Below are 26317 nucleotides of genomic sequence, written 5' to 3'. Positions count from 1 at the left end.
GAATGCTTTCCCCTCCCTGCTGCCCCCCACCCCTACCCCCAGGCTAATTCACCCTGTAGCTCTCAGCTTTGGCTTCCTTCCACTAGCAAAGCTCTCTTGACCTCTTATCAGGGCAAATCCTCACTATGGCACTCCCATAGCACTATGTCACAGCTGACGCTTTACGTTTATTTGGTAGTCATTTGTCCAACATCTGTCACCTGTGCTAGACTCTGAGCTCCAGGGAAGACAGAGACCATATCTGTGTTTTGCTCCTCCCAGTATTCCAGTTCCTAAGTCAGCGGTCTGCACCCTTGACCCCAGGACCCTTTTGCAGGGGTGGGCAGGCACCATCAGGACTCCTGTTCTCCTCTCCTCTCTGTTCCTCATAGAAGGTGGCTCCTCCATACCCTGTGCATCCCGCCCTGGGTAGGTTCTGGTTGCATGGTGCCTGAATGGGACAAAAACTAGAGGACGGGAAGCTTTTCAGGAGTGATTCGCCCATACAGTTCTGCTGCCTGATGGGGCAGCTGAGAAATGGTTCCAGATTTAATGCCCTTGTTAGCCTTTCACTTCTGAGGCCTGGATCTCCACGTCATTAAGCTCATATCTTAAATGGTTTTTATTCGATACAGGAGCCCCAAGTGGAACATGGACTTTTTCCACGGGGAGGCCACCTTAGGTCATTGTCAGCCTCAACTTGAAGACTGCAAGGGACTGGCATGACTGGGGGTGGCTAGTTTACAAGGGCACCAGCGAAAATAAAACCCAGAGATGAAGGTGAACTCCTCGTTTTCATTTTTAATCAGGGCCAATCCGAGGGAAAATAATAAAGGAGGGGAAGAATGTTGCCAAAAGGAAAAAAAAAAAAAAAAGCAACTTGCCAAGAAGCATCTCTGTGCCTTTTCAGAGAAGTTTTTTCTAGGTTTCTGTCTCTGAAGCGCGACAAGGCGAGGGGCCGGGCCACGTCACCCGGAGCCAGCAAGCCCCTCGCTCAGCTCGGCCCTCAGCCCTCGGCACCGTGGGTAGCAAGTCAGGCCTTCCGGCTCCTCAGAGCCTGACAGTCACCCTCCAGCCGAGCCTAAGGACGGCTGCGGAAGTGGCCCGGACAAAGGGGGCAAATGAAGAGAAAGGAACGTCTCCCATTAAAGAGCAGAATCAGAGCCTTTCGTGCTGCAGCGTTTCCCTCAGCCGGGGGCAGGGCAAAGCAGGCTGCGCCTTAGCATCAGCCCGGGAGCTTGTTCACCTGCCAGAGCCCGCTCATGCCCCCCTGCGGGCCCCACCAGGGAAACTGAGGACTGGGAGGCAGTACAGCTGCCTGCCCCTCCCGCACCCCCTCCCTGCCCTGGTTGCTTCTGACTCCTTGACTGACTTGGGAGCCACTGCTGCCTTCCCCAGCCTTGCCCGGCAAGAACTCCGGAGATGTCTGCGGGATCCCTCATTAGACACCATCCTGCTTTGTGGGAGGGAAGTGCGGGGCCCAGGCCCTCCACCACTCAGGAGCGCTTCCGAATCAGGGCCCTCCGGTTCCCGCCTCCCCTCCTCCCAGGGCTTACTGGCGGGAGGGTCTGGGGCTCACACCTGGGCCTGCTGGCGGCTGGTGTCTTTGAAAGCACACCCTCTGGACTTTAGACTCCCTCCCAGTCCTACCCAGCACTCACCAGCTAGGTGACCTTGGCACTGACCTAACCTTTCTAAGGGCTCAAATCTCTCCATCTGTGAAGTGGGGATGATGATCCTAGTAGCTGCTCACGGGCGTGCTGAGAAGCTGAAAAGAGACAATGTGTGTAAAACTAACATAAGGCCAACGTTAGATAATGGGACTTGTCTTCCAGCTTAGGAAACCTAGTGCCAGCAGTTGGTTGAAAGTCTTCGATGGAAGCAGAAGGCCCAGTGTGGAAGATCAACCTTCCAGAATGTGCTGGCCTGATTCATCCAGCTGCTTTAATTTATGTTTCAGAAACTCCAGACTCTTCTCCTAGGTCTGCTCTGGAGACAGAAACATGGATGTTTAGCGCCAAAATAGGTTCTGGGACCATCTGATCCAGCCTTTCTTTTTACAGATGGGAAAAGTGAGGCCACGAGATGGGAAATGGCTTAGTCAAAGCCACCCAAGGCATCAAGGAAGAGCTAGAACTGGAAAAGACATCTCTTGTTTCCCAGACAACTGCTGTATTCCTGCACTAAACCAGCCGTCTTTGCAATTTTGAATGCATGTGAAATCCTTTCGCTGAAAGCGTTAGGAAGACATGCAGCTCTTCTGTTTTTATTTTTTCTTTGCCCCAGTGCAAGGTCATGGCCGCATAATACCGGGGGCCAGAATCTCTGTCTTTCTCTCCCCCACTTTGGCTCTGGATCTAGAAAACAGCCTACAGACCAGAGTGGCTCTTCCCGCCTCTGAACCTGGGGCTCGGAGGTTTGTGTAGTAGACGCTCTCCCCCTAGTGGCACGAGTGGAGATGACAGGCAGGAAGTGAAGAAAAAAGTCCCCCCCCCAACCCTCATCACCCCCCTCCCACCGCCCACCCACCCCACCCCCTCAGGGCGGCCAGGGGACTGATGCTGCCAGGATCTGTGACCTCCCTCACCTCACCCTAATCACAGCACTGTCAGATCCGGTCTTTATTTAAAATTCTGATATTTTGTTCATCAAAAAATAGGGTTGGTTTTTTTTTGCATTTTGATTTATTAAAATATTACATTGTTTATACTTATTATTGAAGTTTACGGCACCCCCTTAAATTTTGTGCCTGAGGTGAGTGCCTCATTTGCCACTTGCCCCCAGCCATAGTCCTTACCCTGAAGTCAGCACTGGAATAGCCCACAGATAGGTGACATGCAACCTCCCTCACTGGTCAGATGAGCCATGAGACCCAGCCAGGACCAGTACTGGCCTGTTGGGACAGCGCAGATCTGGTGCTCTTCACACCATAATAATCAGGGCTGCAGATTGTCTGGGCTTTCTCCAGAAGGGGATGGTGACAAAGATTCCCAAATTCTAGCCACACTACTTGGAGCCCTCCTTTTGACTAGGCCTGTCAACCTTCACCTGTAAAGACTTGAACAAACATTACCATAGTTTCTAATAGCTCAGGGTCAGGTCCCTAGGGTGACCCTAGGCACCCCTTAAAGAGGCTGATTGAAAAAATTCAAAGCAGCCAAAAAAAAAAAAAAGTTTTGTTTGTTCCAGCCAAATTTGAAGACAGTGTCTCCTAGTCTCTGTGGGAGGGTGGGAGTAAACCTGGATAAATGCCACTTAGCAAATGTAGGTGGGTTTCACGTGGACCAACCCCCTTCTGTTTTGTAGTTCTTTCCTTCCTGACTTCACAGAGCCCCTCATCCCTATTCCCTCCACCTCCCTTTCAAACACCCAGTCACTTCTGTATAAATCGAAGTTGGGTTCAGTTCACGTTGGACTCTTTTCCCTATTGTAAGAGTGTATTACTGATGAAAATCTGTCTTTACCTCTTTAACTGGTGTCAGCTTTCTTTATCTTTGATAATGGCTGTCTTTCAAAGAATGTCCCGTATGAGAGAAGACCCTGGGTTCCAGGGCAATTTTATTGTAGAAAGATGCACTGGATTCTTGATCTTCATCAATGCCTACAAACACCGAGGCCTAAAGACAGGCCCTGTTTGCTGAGGCCCATGGCAAGGAGCCAGAGCCAGGAAGAGGGGCTGGTGCTCCCATGCGTCCGGGAAGGCCACCTCCTTAGAACACCTCCCTTGTTTGGGCCTCCATCCTGCATCTTCTGCCTGAAGACTGCAAGTGGCTCTCCAAGGAGGTGGCCACCTCAGAAGTGTTAAGGGTTAAGCCAGCCCTCATCTTGCCCATCAGCGGGCTACCAGAGACTCTCTCAACCTATAGTGTGACCTATTTCTGCCCCACCTGTCACAAACCTAGTGCTCCTGTCTCACAATCTCCAGCAGCCCCAGACCACATCTAAGGAAGATGACATCCCAGCTCTGGGCCCTGCAAGATCTCTGCTTCTATCTGCCCCATCCCCCACAAAGAGTGCTAAGAATCCCCCCATCATCACCATGACCCTCCCTGGGGATTCCCTGGCAGGGTGCCAAGGGCACATGGGTTTAGGTTGGGCCCAGAAGGGACAATCACAGACTTCCGGGGTCTTCCCCATCTTTCTCAGGCAGGATCTATTACTCAGACTACCAAGACTTAAGTCAATGCCTTCAAATGACTAAATCCCTGGGGAAGGAAGAGGAAGTGGCTAAAGATGTTCCTAAGAAGTTTTTGTTTTCTTTTTTTTAATAAAGGAAAAGAAAAAAGAACTCTTCACAGATAAAGATATCTTCAGTCTCAGAAGCTGGCCCCTTCCTACAGGGGAGATGGTCAGGACCACAACCCACACACTAATCCACTTGGTTCCCACACCCCTTCCTGGGTTTCTTAAATTCATTCCAATCTCATACTTTTTGTGGCCCAGAGAGAACAGAGTTATTTTAAGTAAACCCAATTTTATTTACAGAGGGGGTATCCTTTTCTAGAACCGCTGTCAGCAGCCCTGCTGGGCCTACCTTTCCAGACAGAAGTCAGTCAGAGTCACCTGCCAGCTCCATCAGAAAGTTCCTTTCAGCAATTGACCTCTCAGCACCAGCCACTTTGTACTGGCTTCTCACATCCCTCAGATCCCTGTACTCTGGAAATCCCTGAGGAGGGGGCAAGATTCACATACATGCTACTCCTTCCTGCCACCTTCGAGCAGCGGTTGTCAGACACGCTCGGATGCCCTGCTGTATCTCCGTGATTGAGAAATGAGCCTGCATGTGATTTAATAATCAAGTGATGTAGTGTAAGGCTGACTCACTCGTGCACTGAACAGATTCAAGGTGATCCCCATCTTCATGTCATGCTCATTTCAATAAACTTTCTTGAGTGGTATGAACTCTGCCTCAGCCTGTGAGATTCTGTATAATGTCCAGCCTCAGACCTCAGCCTTCACCTATCCCTCTGGCCTCCCCAGTCAGTCCCTCAGATATGGCAAGCTCTTTTCTAAAGCAAGGTCTTTGTACCCACAGCTCCTCTGTCAGGGGACCCCTTCCCCCAGACTCTTGCCTTGCTCTGTCTTCCACGTCAGGACTTAGCTGAAAACTAACTTCTTTCTGGTACTCACTGGGAGGGCACTTAAGAGAGCCTCAGGGAGTCAGGGAGGGGGACATATTCTGCTTGTGATCTACATGGATGTTACCAGCTGTGTACATGTGTAAAAATTCTCTGAGCTGTCCACTTAAGATTTGTAGACTTCATGTAAGTAAACTTAAAAAAAGATGAAATCTAAAAAAAAATTTCACCTTCTTCTTTGTCTCCTTATTATAGCAATAAATAATTCCTATTATTCTTGACCATGGCATGTACATCTCCATCCTGGCACGATAATTATATTCTTTGATTGTTTATTTGCAAGTTATATCTCCTACTAGAATGTAAGCTCCACAAGGACAGAGCCTCTGTCTTGTTCATTGAGGCGCCTTCCAGAGCATAGCACAGTGCCTGTCATGTAGTAGATACTAAAAAAAATAAAATAAAATAAAATTAGTGAATGGATAGATGAAAGGTTGAATAAAAAAAGCTTGGATTTAATGATGGAGGGAAAAATGAGCAGAGGAGGAATGTCCAGGGCTGGAAGTTCCCACTCCCACCCAGCGGAGAGTTGATGAGTCTTGTTCTGGAAGTCCAGGAGCTTGTTCCCTCCCTGGAGACCCAACACCTGCCTGTCTACACCTCATTAGGGTTGTCCTGGTCAGCATAGATGAGGAAGCCTGTGAAGAGGCTGTCGGTCCAGTAAGGGTCGTAGAAAAGCCCATTCTGCTCTGAGTAGAAGATCTGAAGCCAGACCTCATCACCCTGCTTCAGAGCCAGGATGGTGGAGCCCGAGGCCACATCATGGTTGCCCGTGTTGGCATCGAAGGTCCGGATGCGGTACTGGCCATTGTGCACCAGGCCGATGGCCAAGTGCTTATTGGCCAACGTGATGTCATAGGTGAAGTAGTAGATCCCTGGCACGCCGCAGACGAACTTGCCACTGGATGCATTGTAGTGGCCGCCCTCGTTCATCAGGATCTTGTCAAACTTGATGGGGAGCCTCTCCCTTGGGTAGCTCTTGGTCACTGCCACTGAGAAGGCAGACTTGGCGTGGCCACTGCCGCAGCTGCAGGGGCCCGGGAGGCCCGGCTCCCCCTTCCTGCCCTTGGGCCCTTTCTTTCCTGGTGTGCCGTGCTTCCCCGGGGCACCACTGACCCCCTTGGGGCCGCGAGGGCCGGCCCGCCCAATGGCCCCGGCTTTGCCCTTTGGTCCTGGCTTTCCCCGGTTACCTGTCCGGCCAGGTGGACCTGGAAGACAGAGCAGCTGGTGTTATGGGGGGGCCTTCACAGAACTAGGCAGATGCTGTGGGCCTTGGCTTTCCATCCTTGGAGCAGGAGCCTTTGGGTAATGGAAAGAGCAAGAAGGTTTTGGAGTCACTCAGAAATGGGTGCACATCCTGATGGTGTAACCCGGGGCACTTCTCCCCATCTTAGCTGGAAAATGGGAATGGTGATACTTACCTTCCAAGACCACTGTGGATCGGAGTGAAAAGAATAACGCAGAACAGTTCACCCCCTTCCCTTTTCCTGCCTTCTAGGGAAGACTCTGGTTTGTCTGCCAGACCAATCCTTCAACGGGCTATGCTGGTAAAGGGTTGACAAGAGAACTGAAAGAAGTCTCTTGACTTCAGCACGTTGATCTTGGTAAAAGCCCTGCCTAATGCACCAGGTCCCTGTCCACATCTGCAAGAGTTTTAGCAGCATTGCTCACAAGAGCAAAACTAGGAACAACTAAATGTCCATCTAAAGAGAAATGGTTAAAAAATTATGGTCTACCCATACTGTGCACCTCTATGCAGGAGTCAGAAAAATGAGGCAGATTTATGTGCACATATGAAAACTTCTCTAAAGTATACTGTTAAGAGGAGAAAGCAGGTGGCGGGACCTTTTTTGTTGAAAGGAAACCACAACACTAACTAGTTCTTTAACCAGTTAAGTGCACAGGAGAATGGCTGGGCCATAGTAAACACTCCGCCAATATCGTTGGCACATGCTGCAGAACATGCCCCAAGGAATGTTTTCCTGTAGAATGCCCCTCGGTTTTTAATACCCATATTTCATAAAGTGTATTTCTCTCAATACAATATTTTAGGCCAGTGATTATATAGAGAACATGTCTATTTATGTTCCCTAAATTCAATACAACATTTAAAGAAAAACAAATGTGGGTAAAGATTTGAGTCACATCCAAACACGATTGTGCAATTGGTACAATTGGTAGGCTAGCGGAACTGGGTGTAGATACTTGAAAAGCATGCTGAATGCCAGTCAAGGGCCTGCTTCCGAAGGCTGCTGGTGCCAAAAGACATCCTGGCATTACTGTATACAAGGCAACCGTTTGCTAACTACCAAATGAACTGGGCGATCAGAAAGTAATGTTGTAGGCATTTTACACTCTAACAAGGCACTTTGCTTCTTACATGAATATATGTAGGCATTTTGCTGTGTTTTAAAATTTTGAGTTAATATGTAATATATTTAAATTTTTCCTATTTTAAGTAATTGGGAAACTGATTCCCAAGTAGCATTCTCAGGAGCAGATTGCTTAAGTGCCTGGCAATGTCTGGCATTACTATATACGTATGTAAATTATGTAGAAAAAGGTGAGGAAGGATACACATCTAACCAATTAATAGTAGTTACCTCTGGGAAGGTGAGGAGACGATAAGGAAGGTAGGAATTCAGGACGTCTCTTGCTTTATTTATATGGTTTGAATATATCATAATGAGAATGTATTTGTGTATCACCCACAATTAAACATTTTAAAGATGGAGAAAAATTAAGCTAAGATCATAAAGCTGTTCCATGAAAAAATGAAATTCAGCAAAACTTATTGCTCTAATAGTGGGAGAAAGGACCTCAGGAGGAATAAAGACTGGATCATTTCGCATTGGAGTTTTTGAGGGAGGACAAATAGATAAGGAAGCTTTTCAGGAAGTTCAACAATGTGCAATGTGGTGTACCTCTTTCTTGATACCTTTTTGAGAAACTTCAGGAAAACCTGATTTTACTTTTCAAGACCTTTATGGAGATGCATCTGTATGTGTACATGAGAAGGTGGTTGAGTGGTTGGTACTGGCCCCAGGGTGGCTGAACTTTACAGGTCAGGACTCTACATCTCTTAACACTGCCTTCCGTGGTGTGTTGTCTTAATTCTCAGCAGAGACTCACTGCATGGCAGGAGAGATGGCCAAGAGCAGCTCCCAGCCTACATCCTCACACCTCTTAATCCAGGAGAAAAAGTCAATAGCAGAGATACCCACTCACTTCTGGGACCAATAAGATGAATGTCAGGGGAAACTCTGTCGGGCCCTGTTTGGAGCACAGGCCCTGAATGAAGCTATCAGTGGGGTCAGGGAATGGGATACCATAGCAGCCAGTGCCTGACACACTGTGAGACCTCCCTGAGTCAAAGCCATCATCATTATTTATATAGTTATTTGGGGAAGAAGGTGCTTTTGGAGGACCTAATTTGGTGTGGTAGGAGAAGGTCTGGGTTTGGAGTCAGCTCCTGACTCCTGTCACATGAGCTTAGCACATCAATTAAGTGGTGACTACCATTTATCGTATGTCTACTTTGAGACTGATGCTTCACAGGTCATATTTCATCTTTGTCACACCCCTATGGGGTAAGTGCTATTATCATCTCTACTGTAGAGATGAAGCACCTAGGGAATGGAGAGAGGTTAACTAATTTGCCAAACCAGGTACCCAGGTCTGTTTCCAGAGTTCAGGTTCTTATAGCCATGATGTGCTGTTCTCAATAGAATCCCCCTTTGACTCTTGGTTTTTTTCATCTGTAACATGGGGATAGTAAGAATACCTTCTTCATAGGATGAATGGATGGCCAGTTGAGCAACATACTCATAAGTGCTTTGTCAACATTAAAAGTTGTTACCACTCCCCCACCTCTTAGAACATACAAGTGGGGATGTTACTGACATCAAGGGTTTTGAGACATATGGAATATCAAGGTTGAAAGAGTCTGTAGAGACTATTCCATCTGTTTGCTGCCTGTCTGGTATCTCCTCCTTTGGGGAACCACCCTTCATGACTTCAAGTGGTCCCCATGAGGCTGTCAACCACAGTGACCAACTGCTCTCACCACCTACTCACACACCTAGGGGTGGGCGCATGATCCACCCAGTCCTGGCAGATGGTGGTACCTCACCTTCGTGGTCAAAAAGATTGGTCCAGGATACATATGTGATTTGGGAAGACTAGTCATCCTGAGATTTGCCTGTGGATCAAGCCATGAGGAGATAAGCTTGAGCCCGCTGGTAGCCATTTCAAAACTTTCAGCCTTTGTGAAAACAAAGCTAACACACACAAGCAGTAGAGCCTTGACAACATTTGCGCTCCTAGACCCAGCCCTTGCTGAAACTCAGCTCTTGAACTTCCCAGCTGCATGAGCCAATAAATTCCATTCGGGGCTATAAATTGAGTTTCTGTCACTTGTAACCAAAAGAGTTCTGAATAATATATCAGGAAACTTGCCTAAAGCAACTCAGCAAATCAATGGTGCAGCTGGGGAAGGAACACAAGATTTGATACCTACTGTTCCTTTCAGGAGAATACATTGTTCTGTTTTTTAAAGAGACATCGATTTCATTTATAATGAAATAGAATTAATATTAGTTTTTGTAACTCAACTGCCTCTGTGCTAAAGGATGTCAACCCCAGGTAGGAATGGGAAGGGCAGGTACTGGGCCTCTTACCTTCCTCTCCACTGTCCCCCCGGTCCCCGTCCTGGCCGTCCTGGCCGTCTTTTCCAGGAAATCCCATTCTTCCCACCATTCCTGAGGGCCCTGGGGCTCCTGGGGGGCCGGGCGGGCCCTGGGGGCCAGGTAGACTGCAGACAAGTTGAGGAGAGCCCTTCTGGAAGTCCCTGCGGGCGAAGGCTCCGAGCAGTGGGTCAGCCGCACAAGGGAGGGCACAGGCCAAGAGTACCCAAGGGATCATGGTGGTCACCTGTGGGAGGCAAAAGAGCTGTGAGCAGGGGAGTCCAGTCACTGAGCTGACTGGCGGTCCATCAGAAAGGCAACCAGAGGAGGAGGAAACTGCTAGGAGAAATTCAATTATATTTCTCTCTTGCTCTCTACTATATCATATACAAGTAGCTAGACGATGTCATCCTATCTTGAGGACATATTTGGATGAATTATTGACCCAGAATATACTTTGGAGAGGTCTTGTGGGTGAGGCGCTCATTGTCACACTGTCCTTCAGAGTAGCTGAAACAGAGGTAGGGCCTAACGGCCCACTCACACCAATTGGGAGGAGCTGGAGATGGAGACACGCTGTGATTTCACTCAAATACTTGGCACAAGTAGTAAGTTACAGGACGGAAATATTTCGCATTGTAGGTGATGATTTGCAGCTATGCTTCTTCTTCAGGGGGATGTAGGGTAGCACATCACGAGGTGAGAACTGAGGCTTCATTTCTAAGTCAAGGTGCCCCAGACCTGAGCAGCACTGGCAGGCCACAGCAGCAGCCTCCCTGCCAGGTGCTTCCTGGGTACCAGGCAGGGGCTGAGTTTCCTTACATTATTAAACTCACAACATCCTTGCCGGACAGATACAGGTGAGGTAGTGGAGGCTTGGCAATGTGTAAAATAAGCTCAATTCATGCAAGTAGCAGGTGACAGGGCTTGGGTTTGAACCCTACCGGGTAGGTCCAGAATCTGTGTCCTTTTGGAGCAGGCTATAATGCATACTCTTTTTTTTTTTTTTAAGATTTTATTTATTTATTTATTTATTTATTTATTTGATAGAGATAGAAAGAGAAAGAGAGAGCACAGGTGGGGGAAGGGGAAGTGGGAGAAGGAGAAACAGTCTCCCCGCTGAGCAGGGAACCCAATGCAGGACTTGATCCTAGGATTCCAGGATCATGACCTGAGCTGAAGGCAGATGCTTAACCAACCAACCCAGGCACCCCTCAAAATTTTTTTTAAAATTATTAGGCTCCATACCCAATGTGGGACTTGAACCCTGAGATCAAGAGTCATATGCTCTACTGACTGAGCCAGCCAGGTGCCCCTTTAGACATTGTCTTTTGAATATCATTTGACCGATGAGAAATCAGCCCCCTTCTATCATCCTAGCTCCTATTTCCTCTTCCTTATGTATTTAAAATATAATTTTTGATGAAATCAAAGTTTACTGTCTGAATTATTATAAGTATTGTTTACTACTAAGCTAAGCACTGCACCATAATTATATTTCCTTTCTCATTACACTCTTTTCTTGCTGGAGATAATAATTTATTTTTTCATGTGCCTAGTTCCCTATGTCACTATTTTCTACAGTATCAAATATATCAGATAATTTGATCCATTTATTTTCCTGAAGATAGAAGCCTTGGAGCACCCCCCACCTCCTGTTCTGATCCTTATATGTGCTAAACGGTTGCCATCCTAGATTCTCCTTTATGATCACTGTAGTGGTTGTCTTCACCTCTCCCCTGTGTTACATCTCCTGTTTTATAAATCCCATGTATTTCTCTATTTGTTTACTTTAAAAAATGTTTTTTAAGCCTTCAGTTGGGTGGCACATATCCTGTGAGAGCTTCCTGGAAAGTAGTCTGGGGAGTAATTTTTTTTTTAGAAATGTTGCAAGTTTCAATATAGTTTATTTTACACTGTGTCCTTAAGGCTGCTGGCAGCAACAGCATGATCACCAGAGACCAGAGAGAGTATTGTATGCTCAGAGATGATGCACTTCTTTTTTTTTTTTTAATTTATTTATAAGAGAGACAGAGAGAGAGTGGGGGGAGGGACAGAGGGAGAGGATCTTAAGCAGACTCTCTGCTGAGCATGGAGCCTGACATGGGCTTGATACCAACACCCATGAGATCATGACTGGAGCAAAAACCGAGTTGGACGTTTAATTGGCTGAGGCACCCAGGTGCCCCGAGATGATGTACTCCTAGCCTCTCGCTGTAAAGATGCAGACACTGAGGTCCAGAGCAGGAATAAGCAACTTGATCAAGATCTCTCAACAAATCAGCTCAGTCACACTGCAATTAACAGCCTTTCTCCCAAGAATGAAAATTTCCAGGCATGATTTCTTGCCATGGGGGGTGAACTCCAAAGTGTAGCTTGCTTTGCTTTTTATTTTTTGTTTTTAAGATTTTATTTCTTTATTTGAGAGAGAGCAAGCGCACGAGTGGGGGCCAGAGGCAGAGGGAGGGGGAGAAGCAGACTCCCCGCTGAGCAGGATCCTGGAACCATGACCTGAGCTGAAGGCAGGTATTTCATGGACGGAGGTCCCCAGGCTCCCCTATAGCTTGCTTTGTGAACTTAGGCAAGCTCTTTCCCTTCTCTGAGCCTCAGTTTCCCCACCTGAACAATAAGGGGTTTGGTCTAGGTCAGTGGCTCCCACACTTCAGCGTGGATCACACTCACCTGGAGGGCTCATTCAAACCCAGATGGCCAGGCCTCACCCCCAGGGTTTATGATTCAGTATTATTAGTGAGTTTCCGAGGGCTGCTGCTGCTGCTGGTTCAGGCACCCACTCTGAGACCCATGAGACTAGATGGTCTCTAAGGTCTCTTATCTCTGATGCTGGGCCTTTCAGACCTCAGCCTGCCCTTTTGCAGGTATGTAACCCTTTCTGGCTCCACTGTGCCTATGTGGCCTTGGGCTACCTAACCAGAACCTTCAAGCAACAGGTGTGGGCAGGCCTGGGTCCTGGGGCCTGTGCTTTCCTCCTGGGTCCATACCTCGCTTTCCTTCAGACCTGGTTTTGCCTTGGTCCTAGAAGCCTGTCCACAGTGCAGGCTGCCTCTGGAAATAGGCTGACTCTACCTCCCCTTTGGGCCCCTCCAGGATCTTTGACCCTGGGAACAGATGAAGGAGAGAGAAAATCAGGCCTCTCCTGCCAGGGAGAGGAGAGAAGACCACACAGCACAGCACCACCCCAGACTTGGGGGCCTGTTCTGGTTCTGGCTCCAAGGCTCACCTTCTCTGGACCTTAAATGGTTTCTCTAGATAAGTGTCATGGAGGTGCCCCTGGCCAGGTAGAGGTGGCCTCATACCAGTTGCTATTTTCAATATCATTGCATCATATAGTAACAAAATTATTATCTCTTCAATTTCTTTTATTTATTTATTTATTTATTTATTTATGATAGTCACAGAGAGAGAGAGAGAGGCAGAGACACAGGCAGAGGGAGAAGCAGGCTCCATGCACCAGGAGCCTGACGTGGGATTCGATCCCGGGTCTCCAGAATCGCGCCCTGGGCCAAAGGCAGGCACCAAACCGCTGCGCCACCCAGGGATCCCTATCTCTTCAATTTCTTTAATCCTGATTAGGTCAAGAAAAAAATTTCAATTTGGTGATAGTGTATCTTTAATGCCTCCCTAGCCCTTTCTAGTATCCCTTTTTAACCAAGAGCACTGGTATCTGTACAGTGCACACCCATGCTTAAAGTAACCCCCACCTCCCCCGCTTGGGCATCAGGACTCATGAGAGGCTGCTGCTAAATGGAGCGGTCAGGCCAGAGCACAGAATTGACGAATGAACAGTTTGAGGGCCCTTTCTACAACTCTTGGCACTCATGTCAGACCAAGGATTTTAAAATGTGACCTGTGTCACTGGGACAGGGAGGGAGAGTGGCCACACCACTGAGGCCTGTGTGAGAAAGCTGAGAGACTGGCTGGGTGGAAGCTGAAAGAGAGTATGGGAAGGGGACTGACTACCTTCTCGCCTCCTTTGGGGGGTGGAGGGTACCAGACATTCCCCTGCGGGAGCCAGCCTGGGCCAGAGGGATCTGAAGGCAAGGGGCCCCCAGCAGCGTTAGCCACCTGGAAGCCTGAAGCTGAGGGCAAGGTCTGTACTTGCAAGCAAAAAGAGAATGTGCATGGCCCACTTCAGGGCAGTGACAGTCAGAGTCCACAGGGCAACCCCAAGGAGTGGGCTAAAGGCCCCCACGGAAGGGGTAGCGTCCGTGTCTGCCAGGCCCAGAGAGGTAGAGCAGTGGAGTCCCCATCCCCGCCAAGAAACATGAAGAGCCCTCCTGCTGCCTGTCCCTTTACCTCCCCTTCCTTCCACCTGGAAAGAGTGAGCTGAGGAAGGGAGCAGATGGCCCTGCCAGCTTCACATCTTCGTGGGGGTGGGGGGGTGGGGGGATAGGAGGAAGTCTCACCTTTGAATGGAGATTGAAGATGGGATTCCCTGGGGGTGGACTGCCAGACAGAGGGGGCCTCCCTCCGGAGGGGACATTACAGAGGGGACAGAGGAGGTAAAACTGTGTGCCTCTGGTGTCACACGTGTTCAACACAGCTGGCCTTGGTGACAGGAGAGGTGGTAGGAGGTGGAAGTGTCAGATGCATGATGCCCTTTTGGAGAATCATGCTCTAGACTCTCCCTGCCCCCAGGCATCTCCATCTGCTTCCCTGGTCTGCTTGACAAGAGTCCTGGAAAACTCTCACTGTTTACTTGTGAGCTGGGATACATCTGGGCGCCCACAAGGGAAACCGAATTCTCAAAGCAGGTTTGAAATGGTTTGAAAAGTTGCAATCTGCGAACGCTTTGGACCAGGGAGAGGGAGGAAGGAAGCGGGTGGGAGCGAGTCTTCCAGCCAGATGAGGTCCTGCAAACAGCCAGATGAAGAAAGGCAGGACGGAGAGACAGCAGGATGCGCGCGGGCGAGCGGGGAGCATCTGCTTCGGTTTACGGCCCCTTCTCCCTTCTGCTGCTCCCTCTCAGCCACACAAGCCCCGCCAGGGCCAGGAGGTCGCAGGCCCCCCTGCCTCTGCTGGACACGGGGGATTCCGCTCAGGGACAGCTGGCCCCAGCAGCCCAGTGGCGGGGTGGAGGGGCAGGGCTGGGGAACAGGCACAGGGGAAGGGATTTCTCAGAGCTGGAGCCTGGCTATTCCCGCAGTCCCAGCCAGGAACTGTTTTGGAAATAAAGGCGGAGAGACTAGATTCTGGAGGGAGAGAGCCTCCTTGCCTCCAGGGCACCTCCAAGAAAACAAGGCTCCAAATATTCCTGCTCCCAGTCAGTGCCCCCACCCTCCTGCCTCTGGCCCCCAGCCTACTCTCTACACTGGTGGGGAGACAAACTGGGAGCTAGGTGCTTGGAGGGGAGCCAGCGCCCCAAGGGATCCGGACAGGTTACCTCTTCCAGGGTCCTTTAAATAAATTTAGGGATGCTTGGGTGGCTCAGTGGTTGAGTGTCTGCCTTTGGCTCAGGTCGTGATCCCCGGGTCCGTGGTCCTGGGATTGAGTCCCGCATGGAGCTTCCTGCATGGAGCCTGCTTCTCCCTCTGCCTATGTCTCTGCCTGTCTGTGTCTCTAATGAATAAATAAATAAAATCTTTAAAATAAATAAATAAATTTAGGATGGCATACTTGGGGAGGACCCCAAGAGACTGGCCCCTTTAGTTACAGACAGGGAAACCGAGGCAGAGGCAAACCGAGTTTATTAGATGCCTACAATGTTCCAGGCACTGTGTGATGTTTTGTATATGAATTATTTTATTTAAAGTTTATAATGAATTCTGTGAAGGTGGCAAAATTACTATCCCATTTCTTCAGAGGAAGAAACAGGCGCTGAAAAGTGAGCTGACTCGCCTCAAGTCACACAATTAGAGCCACGGGGACCATATTCAAATCCATGTGAGGGGATCTGAAGGCTACACTTAATACACTACACCTTGCTCCCTCCTTCTGCTAATTTGTCCTATTTTATACAAGAGGAAACTGAAGCTCAGAGAGGCTAACCGGCTCATATTTACACAAATTTGAGACAGAAGTTATATTTGAACTTGGGTTTGGCTGACCCTAATGTCCAAACGCTTTCCATTATGTCAGCATTTCTTAGATTTTCCTCTTAAATATTCTGAATCAGAGAAGAGACCTTGAAGCATTTGCCAAAGCCACACACAACAATAGAGAAATTTCTTTAATGTCAATTTATACAGACACGCACACGCACGCGCACACACACACACACACGCATGCCTACAAGCACACACACATACACACGTGTATGTATAATATCTGACTTTGAAAATGTAGAAATGATGCTTTTTCTCCCTTGGGATACTTAAGTAAAACGATGCTTAAGGAAAACCTATCTTTTGAGAGGCCCACCCTTGGCTTAGCAAAGAGGATGGGTTGGGGATGGGGAGGGAGCAGGTCCTGGGCCCTGACTTCCACAAGTGCCTTTGGAGGGTTAATGGGGTGTTCCTAGGAGCTGAACCAAAAGACCAGGGTCCCCAAAGCACCCCCCCCACCACCACCACGAGCTGCTCATTCCCTGCTTAGACCCAGCAGGAGCCTCCTCCCTCCCCCACATACACTCCCCATGCAAAGCCAGAGGGACTGTTCAAAAACAGAACTCAGCTACATCACTTCCTGGAGGGTCTTACTCCAGCTGTTGCTGGCTGCAGCAGCAAACATCGGAAACCCTGACGTGGCCCACAAAGCCCTAGATGCCTGGCTCCTGCGGCCACCACCGCCCTGCCGCCAGCTCCCCAGCGTCGCCCAGCCCACCTCCTCAGGCCCAGCGCCAGTCTGCCAGCGGAGGAGCCCCACCCTCTGGCGAGCTGGCTCTTTATCCGTTGTCTTTCAGCTTAAATGTCACTTCCCCCAAGGCCTTCCCTGACATGCCCTTTCTGACAGCTCTCCCTTGGGACCCCAGCTCCTCTGTCTTTCTAGCCCTTAAACATGGCACCTGTATTCACTATATTGAGACCCACACTCTGCCCTCAAGAAAATCCAGAGCAAGGAGAAAACAGGGCAATGGCTTAAATCCAAAAGAAATCCTTGGATTCAAATAAGTTTTCTCCAATAAGTCATCTCCCCACAAAAGAAAGTTTTTTCCCTTTCATGGTATTTCTAACCCAAACCAGACCTAATTCTAATCCCCCCTTCCTTTTGACCTCTTAGAGCGCAGGGGGCCCCCACCCTCACTCCAGGAATGGAGCTTGCAGAATATTTTACACATAGCAGGTACTCCATAAATATCTGTTCAACTGATCAGAGGGAAAAAACCCAAGTATTGGTCTTTCCTCACCTTTTTAAAAACTATCTCAGTTCTTGGGGGGCATGGGTGGCTCAGAAGGTTGAGTGTCCAGCTCTTGATTTTGGCTCAGGTCATGATCCTAGGGTCTGGGGTGGAGCACAACAGGGAGTCTGCTTGAGGATTCTCTCCCTCTCCACTGATTCCATCCCCCACTTGCACTTGTACTCTTTCTCTCAAATAAATAAATCTTTAAAAATTCTTTCTGGTGGGAGTTGAATGAGAAGGTTTATGACAGTCTTACTGCCGTAGGGGGAAAAGATGTTAGTTGGTTAAACCCCAAAAATGAAGTCATGAGGTACTAAACTTGGATAAGTTCTTCAGTCTGGTTTTAATTTGCCCCATCCCTGGGCTTATCATCTCTTAGTTAAGTAGCTAATGATTCATAAATACACATGTCCCAGGAAAACACTGGGAGCTAAAGTGGCCCAGCCTGAAATCTGCTGTGAGGAGAAGAGCCTTCCTCCTCCTTCCTGCCCTTGGCCCTCAAGACACCAGCCACTGGCTCATTCCCAAGGATCCTCAGCTCAGACTGTGATGTGAAAAGGACCAGAAGTGGGGACAGTGGTGTCTTGCTCACTACAGCTGAGTGTGGTCTGCCGGTAGAAACTCCAGGGACACTTGTCTGGGCCGTCAGCCAGGCTGCCTGATTGTGAGCCATCCTGCCTTGGAGACTGGAAGATATACATTATACTTAAATGAACCTGAGCAGTTGGTTCTCGGGCTATGACATGCTGACAGGGAGGGCTGGTGTTTTAACTCTGTGATTAAGAGGCATGGGAAACCCACCCACTTCATTTCCTCATCTAATGGAAACAATAATATACCCACCTCACAGAGTTTCTGTAGGAACAATGAGATAATGTACTCAAAGCTTCGAGTCCAATGTGTGACTCGGTGACCGCCCAGCAGCTGAAGAGAACTCTACCTAAAAGGCCCCGGAGCCCCACCTTCTCCCTGTGAGGCCCACAGACCATTGCCTGCCTCAGCCTTCAGGGCTCAGATGACCACTGTGTCCTTGGAGAGAAATACCTGGTCACCTGGCCTAAAGTCAGCACTCAATCAAGTTGTGATTATGTGTGTATTGGTTTCTCAACCCACTAACGGCATCCTCTCTGTGGCATGGAAGGTCCTGGAAAGTGAGTGCCTGCCTGCCTGTCTTGCTCTTCATTATGTCACCAGAGCCTCCCACAGTACCCACCCCGCACATAGGAAGTGCTCAGCTCACAGTGCTTCCACAGCCAGGAAGGAGACACTCCTTTTAATAAAAGGGTAACAGGATCCAAACTTTTCATTTACTCTGTGCGGATGACAAAGCCACACTCGGTCCATGAGGGAAACGCAGTGAGATGACTGGTCTTGGATTGGAAGATGGGAGTCCCAGCCCTAGTTTTGTGACTCACTGGTTCAAAACCCAGTGAGTGGTTATGTGACTGGGGGAAAGTCATTTCCTCTTATTCCTGCTTCCATTTCCTCATCTATAAAATGGAGATGGTAACACTCACTCCATCTGCCTTACAGGGAATCAAACAAGATAACTGAGGCTGAGAGCAAACAGGATACAAAAGTTCAAGCCTTGCTGAAAATTGTAATTGCCACCACCTGCCCCAGAACTAACAGCAAGCAGTCCTGACCTCCCAGCAGGAGCTTCTAGAGTGTCTGGGGAGGCTCCTAGAGTTCTGGGTGGTGGTGGAGATACCTGAATTGGACACAGCCAGCAATTCTCCAAGGATTTGGAGTTAAAGGGGAAAGGCTGGTGGCTGGAATGGGGTGGGGCTTGCTTGCAGATGAGGCTTTCTGAAAATCCCCTTTGATGGGAGTGAGAATTCCATAATGAAAAACACTCCATGCCCTCCTTGAATTCCAGGAAGCAAACTGGAAACAGCCCTTTCCAGCTTCCTTGAAAAGCTGACAGACCGCCTAGAGGAGGGGGTTGGCGAGAGCTCCTCACACAGTGCTCAACAGACAAGTCCCCTTCCTGGAATTTGGAAACACTCCAGCAACCAGTCTAATACCGAAGATTCAAAGGCATGGGCGCACTTGCCAAGAGGCCCCAGAAACCATTCGATCTGCTGTGTGCAGAAGCTCACTCTGCTTCTGGCTGGGTGTAGAGAAAAGAGGTCCAAGGACAAAGAGTGACCCAGTGAGATCCCACGAGCCAGGATCTCACAGGGTTTGTGTCAGCAGGCACTCCTGAGAGCGCGCTGGAAGTCAGCCTGGCGGCCACTGAGCCATACCTTCTGTTCTGTACACCCAAACCCCGACCCACTGATCCACCGACCAACCGACAAACACAGCATGTGATGTGATGGGGTGGACATGGGCCCCCCCACCCCAGGACCGTGGGATGCTTCATGTTGGATCTCAGTTGCCTGTGTAAGGAGAGCACAAAGCCATCCAGCTTTGGAGCTGCCCACAGCTGTTTTCCCCCAGGGCGACCAAGGGCGGCAGTGAGCCAGAAGAATGCAGCTGATGTGCCAGATGTGAAGGGAGGGAAGGAGGCCTGAGTTCAGAGCCCTGTATCCAGCTTGTCCTGAGGGCCAGCCTCCAAGTGGCAGACCAGAGTGCTGGGGAGCGTGTTTGAGCAGTGCTACCCAGTAAGACTATGATGTGTGGCCACCATTCACAATGGGTCTCATTGCCATGTTAAAAAGGTAAAATGCAGTGAGATTAATGTTAATGTTATGTAGCCTAATAGATCTCAAATATCATTTCAACATGCAATTAATGTAAAAATGATTAGTGAGGCATTTCACATTCGTCAATCAGCACTAGGTGTTCGAAACCCAGTGTTTGTTTTACACTTGCATCACATCTGCATTCAGACTGGTCACATTTCAAGGGCTCAAGAGCCATGTGGTGGCTACTGTATTAGCTCTAAACATAGCTGCTTGAGCTGAACTAGCTGAACTACCTGTGGGAACTTTGACAAATTACTTATTCTATCTCCCCCAGCCTTGTCCTCTCCAACATGGGGATGATAATAATACTACCTACCTTAGAAGGTTGCTATGAGGATATAATGTCCCTAGACGAAGTGTGGCATATGGTGGGGGTACACAAGCACTAGGTATTATTACGGTATGATTTCTTGTCCCCCCAAAGATCAAACAGGATAACGGATGTTGAAAGTAAAGCATGATACAGAAATTAAGACCTAGTTTAAAATTCTAATTGTCACCATCTGCAGCTGAACTCACGAGAAACAGTCCTGATCTCAGAGTCCTGTGCATTTCAGGCAGAGGCCGCTGCCTTCTTCTATTGCTCCATTTTCATTTAAACTAGTTTGTGTTGTGTTTCTGTGAGTTGCCACCAAAAGAGAGGAGGGTTGGCCCTTGCTCTTGCACTGGCATTGCATCCTGAGGGAAGGATGGGGTGTCTGCCTCGGCCCCACACCGCTGAGCTATGTGGTGTGTTCATGCTCCATAATACAAAGACAGGTGAATCAATGGGACAGTACTTAGCTCAGCAAGTGATGGGGGCCCAAATGGGACATCATGTGGTTGGTACCATGGCTTGGCATGTGGATACCCACAAGTGGCACCACTTATTGCCTCTGAGGCCAGACTCTGGTGTTCTGGAGATGTAAAGATGTGGCTGCTACTCTCATAGGGCACCTGGTCTGGGTATATACTGAGGGTCCAGCCTGGCACACCAGGGTGGCCATGAGGGAAAGCAAGCTTTCAATCTCCTTTCTCTTTGAAACAGGCTGTCTCTCCAAAGAGCATCCAGGGCCACACAGGAGGCAAGAGAAGGAAATTTTGAGGCTAGATGATCCCCTGGAATGGTATAGAAGGGATCACACTTGAAGATCCAGGGAGCTGAGGGAGAGGAGCAACTTCTGAACTCTGAAGGGCTGGGGAGAAAGGTTAAGTTTGCCTTGACTTCTCAACTGCTGCTCTCCACGGAGTCATTCCAGTCAGGCCCTGAGAGGCATTCAGGGCAACTCAGAAGATCGGACAGAGGGCTGGCCTTCAAGGAGCACAGAGTCAGTCTCAGAGATGTCCAACCTCTGATACTGAACCCCTCTGGGCCTCAGTTTCCTTATCTATGAAATGGAAAAAGCCATACATGGCCTTGTTTCAATCATCTGAATTTGAAATAGCATGATAGAAAAACATTTTTTGTTTCACTTCATGTGTGAAATCTGAAATGACTCAAAATCCCCAAATTGAAAGTTTGTCAAGGACCTGGCAAGGCAGTGCGACTTATGAATTATAAACTGTGCTTGCACGTGACAACACTATTCTACTAGATGAGCAGAAATACCTGCCATCCTTCAGCAGGCGAAGTTTGAATTATTTGAGGTCTTTAGGACTGTCTCCCTGAGTAATTAAATTGCTTATAACTCCCTTATAGAATAATTGTGAATATTAAATGAAATAATGCAGTCATCAGGCACCGGTAAGCACTCGGTAATAGTAGTGTTATTCTGATGTGATAATATATAAAAACAATGTGAGATAGGAAATAACAGTATAACAGGAGAAGGTTAAATGAGTAGACCTGGGTCTGCTGTTTCCTCATCTGTAAAATGTGAGAAAGGTGAGCTGAACAGTTGTGAGCTTCAGGGTAAACAGCTCGAAGGCAGTTAAAACAGCTGATACAATCTAACAGCAAGATATAAATGCAAAGGTGCAGGATTTCTACATGTGTGTCCTACAGTAAAAGAAGTTGTAAAATTTGACTTTATGTATTTAGTAACCAGCTCTTTATTGACATTGCGATGTGCAAGGACCTCTGGTTGAGAGAGGGACTGAAAAGCTAGGGAGGATGGCCCTGCCACTGAGGAAATGAAAATCTAGACCTGACTGGATTATTCATGGCCTGACCTGGTGAAAACTACAGACTGCACCACACTTTTATGGTTGTTTTTAATTTGAAATTGTTGCCAGTGTAAGACATGGGAGATTTTATGTTAAAACCAAGAGTCCAGGCACAAGCACCTGAGTGCTCCTGCAAGGTGAAATGCGCTCCTGCCAGCCACCAGCCACGAGCTTGCCCTACCTTCTGCCTGAGTTCCAGGTCTACACCCACGGCTAGAAATACCAGTGACTAGTCCATGCCTCTCCTGCCTTCGACTACGTGAAGTTTGGAGTTTGAGCTGCACACTGTTCCCAGCACCAAGAACCCACGTCAGCTGTTCTGCAAACTCACCCTGCAGTGCCTCAGCAAGTCCCCAGAGCATGTGCTGAGGCTTACCCAGAGCCAGCGGTGCCAGAGATCTGTGCGTGAATACGGTGTCAGAAGCAGTATGTGGAGTGCGTGCCTGCCTGCCTCCTGCACAAAAGGAGGAGGAGGGAAGACCAGTTGGACAGCACCGGCTGCCTCCCCCAAGAGAAGCCTCCTGGGAACCCGCTTCCAACAAAGATGGCACAGCTGCGAGTGGCAGTGACGACAGCATGACAGATCTGTACCCACCCGAGTTGTTTACCAGAAACGACCTGGGAGGGACTGAGCATGGGGATAGCACCGATGACTCTGGCAGAGGAGGAGGGTGAGAAGCCAAGGTGCCCCAGACAGAAGGGCCCTGGGGCCAGAGAAGAGATGGAGGTGGACCCTCAGCAGGTCTTCAAGCATTGGGAGAAGCCGTTGGGCTTATTAAAGAAGTTCAAAAGTCGTCACCATAAACCTAAGAGCTTCAGCTCTTTTAAGCAGATTAATAAAAGGTTGCTGGAAAAAAAAAAAAAAACACCAAAAATCAAGATCTTTGGGTATTCTTGGGAATCTGTAGATTTGGCAACATTTGGAAGGGCACCAATTGGCTGCCCCTCAAGATGCAGTGTTATGGGCTGAAATGTGTTCCCCCAAATTCTTATGTTGAAATCCTAATCCCCAGAACCTCAGAATGGGGCTAGATTTAGAGGTTGGGCCTTTAAAGAGGTAAAAGAGGGCAGCCCGGGTGGCTCAGCGGTTTAGCGCCGCCTTCAGTCCAGGGCCTGATCCTGGAGACCTGGGATGGAGTCCCATGTCAGGCTCCCTGCATGGAGCCTGCTTTTCCCTCTGCCTGTGTCTCTGCCCCCACCCCCTGTGTCTCTCATGAATAAATAAATAAAATCTTAAAAAAAATAAAGAGGTAAAAGAAAGTAAAGTCACATGATTGGGCCCTAATCCACTATACCTGGCATCCTTATAAAGAGGAGATTAGGACACAAGACACAGAGGGCTGACCATGTGAGGCCATAGCCAGAAGGTGGCCATCTGCAAGCCAGGGAGAGAGGCCTCAGAAGGAACTAAACCTGTCATCACCTTAATGGTTGATTTCTAGTCTCTGGAACTCTGAGAGATAACTTTCTGTTGTTTACATCAGTAGTCTGTGGTATTTTGATATGGCCACCCTAGCAGACAACTGCACAGGACCATATTCCCCAATGTCCACAGCACTTACCACTCCCAGATGGCATGCATTCTGCTTGCTGATGTGCTCCACACAGCCTGTATTAGCATCTGACTGGGCACCCCCTGACCTGGAGGGAAAGGGTGTTCTCCACGTATGTTGTGCATTCTTACTTCAAAGCTTTGATGTGCATTTTCCCCTTTTGCTCTCCTCGCAGTTCTGTAAGGCTGATACTATCATCCTCACTTGGCAGAAGAGAAAACAGGGCTCAGAGGAGTGAACTCATTTTTTACCAGGTCCAAGCTGGGAGGGGACGCAGGCCTGCTGCTGACTCAGGGCCCAGGGCTCCTGTCCCTCTGCCACGTGCTTGGGCATAGGACCCATGAACATAAAGCCTTGACTTACAGGGCAGCTCTGTGTATGTGTGTTCTAGAGGGAAGCCATTCACAGCAATGCACAAATTCAAGGAAGCTTATTTCCTTCAAAAAAGATTTGGCATAGAATTCCTTTCAAAAGTAAATGTAAAACAGAATTTGAACTGAAATCAGCTTTCTGCAGTTCATCTCATGGAGGCAGAGGCCGGTTGGCAAGCCTCTGACTGGAAGGATGGGTGAGGCTAGCTGTGAATGTGCACATGGACTCGGTTAGCCTATGCTGAACATTCGGGAGCAGAGAGCACTAGAGACTGGCGCCTTAGGAAAGAAGATTCAGTCCCCTGTATCCAATCGGCTGATGAGGAATAGCAGGATAGGGAAGAAGAGGGGGATTTGCAGAGAAAGCAGTCACTTCCTGGGGGGAACTTGCTGACTATTTGATGGAGTCAGAAGAGCTTCAGAGATGACCCCAGACTTATGAAAGAAATCCTGATTTACTCGTACAATGACACACCATGACACTGTTGTGAGAACAAAGTAAGTCCAGACATGCAGATGGAAAGATACACAAAGTGAAAAAGGCATGCTATGGTATGGAATGTAAAGTATGATTCTCTTTGACTTAATAAAAGGACACATACACACGGACACATATATAATTTCTGAAAGAACACTTCTTGGTAAATGAGTAATTCCTCTCAGAATTAGGAATGGTGTGAGGGATTTTACTTTGTACTTTCTCCCTTTTCGTATGGTCTGAATTTCTTATGATGAGCACTGTTAGTTTTACACCATTTAAAACAAAAGATGACCTTAAGCTTTAAGTATTAGAAGACTCGCAAAGTCGGTGTCCCTGCTAGGGGATGGGGAGAAGTCAGACATTCGGGAAGAAGCCAACTCTGCGGTGCACTTGATGTGTCAGAATGAAGGGTAGTGGTGATGTTCTAGCAGGGGGTCTGAGGAGTTGGCAGTGGAAAGTGGGCTTAATGGACACAATTACCAGATAACAGAATAAATCAGAAGAGAATGGTGTAGATGGGGAAGAGGGGCAGGATGGGAGGAGGGGAGGGAGCCGACTTAGAACACTGCTAGCTGAGCATCAGCCTTGGGTTGACATATACGGGATGTTGTTGCTACCGCTGCTGGTTCAGTTCCTGGGGGCAGGAACACAGGGTCCCTGGGAGAGGGTGGGTCCAAGGGGGTCTTGAGATTTCGAAGGGTTCCAGGTAGCAGAGGAGGATAGTGTGGAGGTTGTGCAACCAGGACTGAGAGACCACGGGGGGGGGGGGGGGGGGGGGGCACTGCGATCTTTCAGCTGAGAGATACAGTCTGGGAACAGCACCACAGCAGAGGGCTTGGGGAAATATGAACAAAGTAACTAAGGCAAGGCTTAGAGACAAGTAGTTTGGGGGAAGAGAGTTGTAAAGAATCGGGTGCAAATCTCAGCTTGCCGCTTGACACCTTCTGAGCTCAGTTTTGCAGGTCTACACAATATATTCAATTAAAGAAGCGCTGGGAGGAGTCCACGAGATCACGCACTCCGTACATACAGCTGTAATTGTCAGCTCCGGTACTGGACTCGGACTTACCAGGGATCAGGTCCCTTTACCGCCGGTTACCAGCGGTGCAAGCCGGAGCAAGTGGTTAAACGTCTCTGAACCCGGTTCCTCTTTGGCAGATGGGGCATAACCGGTCGTCATGGAAACGAAACAGCCCGGCGCTCGCTGAGCGGTCGAGGCGTAGCATCAGCAGGCCCTCCGCTTCGCGCACAGCGAGCGCCCCCGGCGTGCCGACCCGTGTTCGGAGGCGGGAGCGGCCAGCCCGGGGCTGCGGGCCTGCAGCGGGGAGGTGGCGCGCGGCCTTGCCCGTGCACCGCCTGGGCGCCCGCACCGCCGAGCCCTCCCGGCCCCTGCGCTCGCCCTGGACCTGCGTGGGGAGGGGCGGCGGCGGCCGCGCGGCGACACTCACCCGGGGCTCCGCCGCGTCCCGGCGCCTCCGCAACCACCAGCTCTCGGCGCAGCTCCGCCGCCGCCTCCCTGCAGCCTCCCGCCGCCCGGCCCGCGCCCGCCCCACGCATACTTTTCCCATCCCGTCATGGGCGGGAGCGCTCCGTTCCCGGTCACGTGGGCCAGCCCGCTGCTCCGAGCTCTCCCGTCCGCGTGGCTTGGGGAAAGGCTTCAGCGCTGGTGGCAGCTTGAGTGTGTCCGTGCGCGTCTCGGTGTGTACGACTCGCCGGGGTCTGCGAATGCACGTCGGTGTCTTACAGGCACGACAGCGTCTGCCCCCCCCCTCCCCCGGCGATTGCAAGGGGGTGGGGATTTGTGCATGTGTCTGTTTTGCTTGTGCGTGAGCATGCATCTCGCTGTGGATCAGAGGGTGCATGTGGACCTGACGGCGGTAACGGCGTACATTCCCGTGTATGGAATGTGCATGTACTTGAGAGGGATTATGAATCCTGTGTGCATGTTTGTGTGTGTGTGTGTGTGTGCATTCGT

The 26317-nt window shown here is 49.3% G+C and overlaps 1 protein-coding gene and 1 pseudogene across 3 annotated transcripts; one reads left to right on the top strand and one right to left on the bottom strand.

Annotated features, from left to right (window-relative positions):
* Nucleotides 1-5551: 5551 nt before the first annotated feature.
* Nucleotides 5552-26066, bottom strand: C1QTNF2 (C1q and TNF related 2). Of its 3 annotated transcripts, none has more exons than XM_072824298.1 (3): nt 25902-26066; nt 9797-10049; nt 5552-6325 (listed from the first exon to the last, which is right to left on the bottom strand). In XM_072824298.1, the coding sequence occupies exons 1-3, from the start codon at nt 25908-25910 to the stop codon at nt 5712-5714; spliced, it is 876 nt and encodes a 291-aa protein (XP_072680399.1). In that variant the 5' UTR covers nt 25911-26066; the 3' UTR covers nt 5552-5711. The 3 variants fall into 3 exon arrangements, with proteins under 3 accessions (XP_072680399.1, XP_072680398.1, XP_072680400.1); XM_072824297.1 differs by having other exon boundaries at nt 25791-26063; XM_072824299.1 differs by lacking the exon at nt 25902-26066 and adding an exon at nt 25412-25593.
* On the top strand, nt 22080-25511 carry LOC140631673 (surfeit locus protein 2-like; annotated as a pseudogene).
* Nucleotides 26067-26317: the final 251 nt, after the last annotated feature.

Source organism: Canis lupus, chromosome 4, assembly GCF_048164855.1.
Source record: "Canis lupus baileyi chromosome 4, mCanLup2.hap1, whole genome shotgun sequence".
Lineage (NCBI taxonomy): Eukaryota > Metazoa > Chordata > Mammalia > Carnivora > Canidae > Canis > Canis lupus.
The sequence above is the reverse complement of the archived record's forward strand: the minus strand, read 5'-3'. Positions and strand labels throughout refer to the sequence as shown.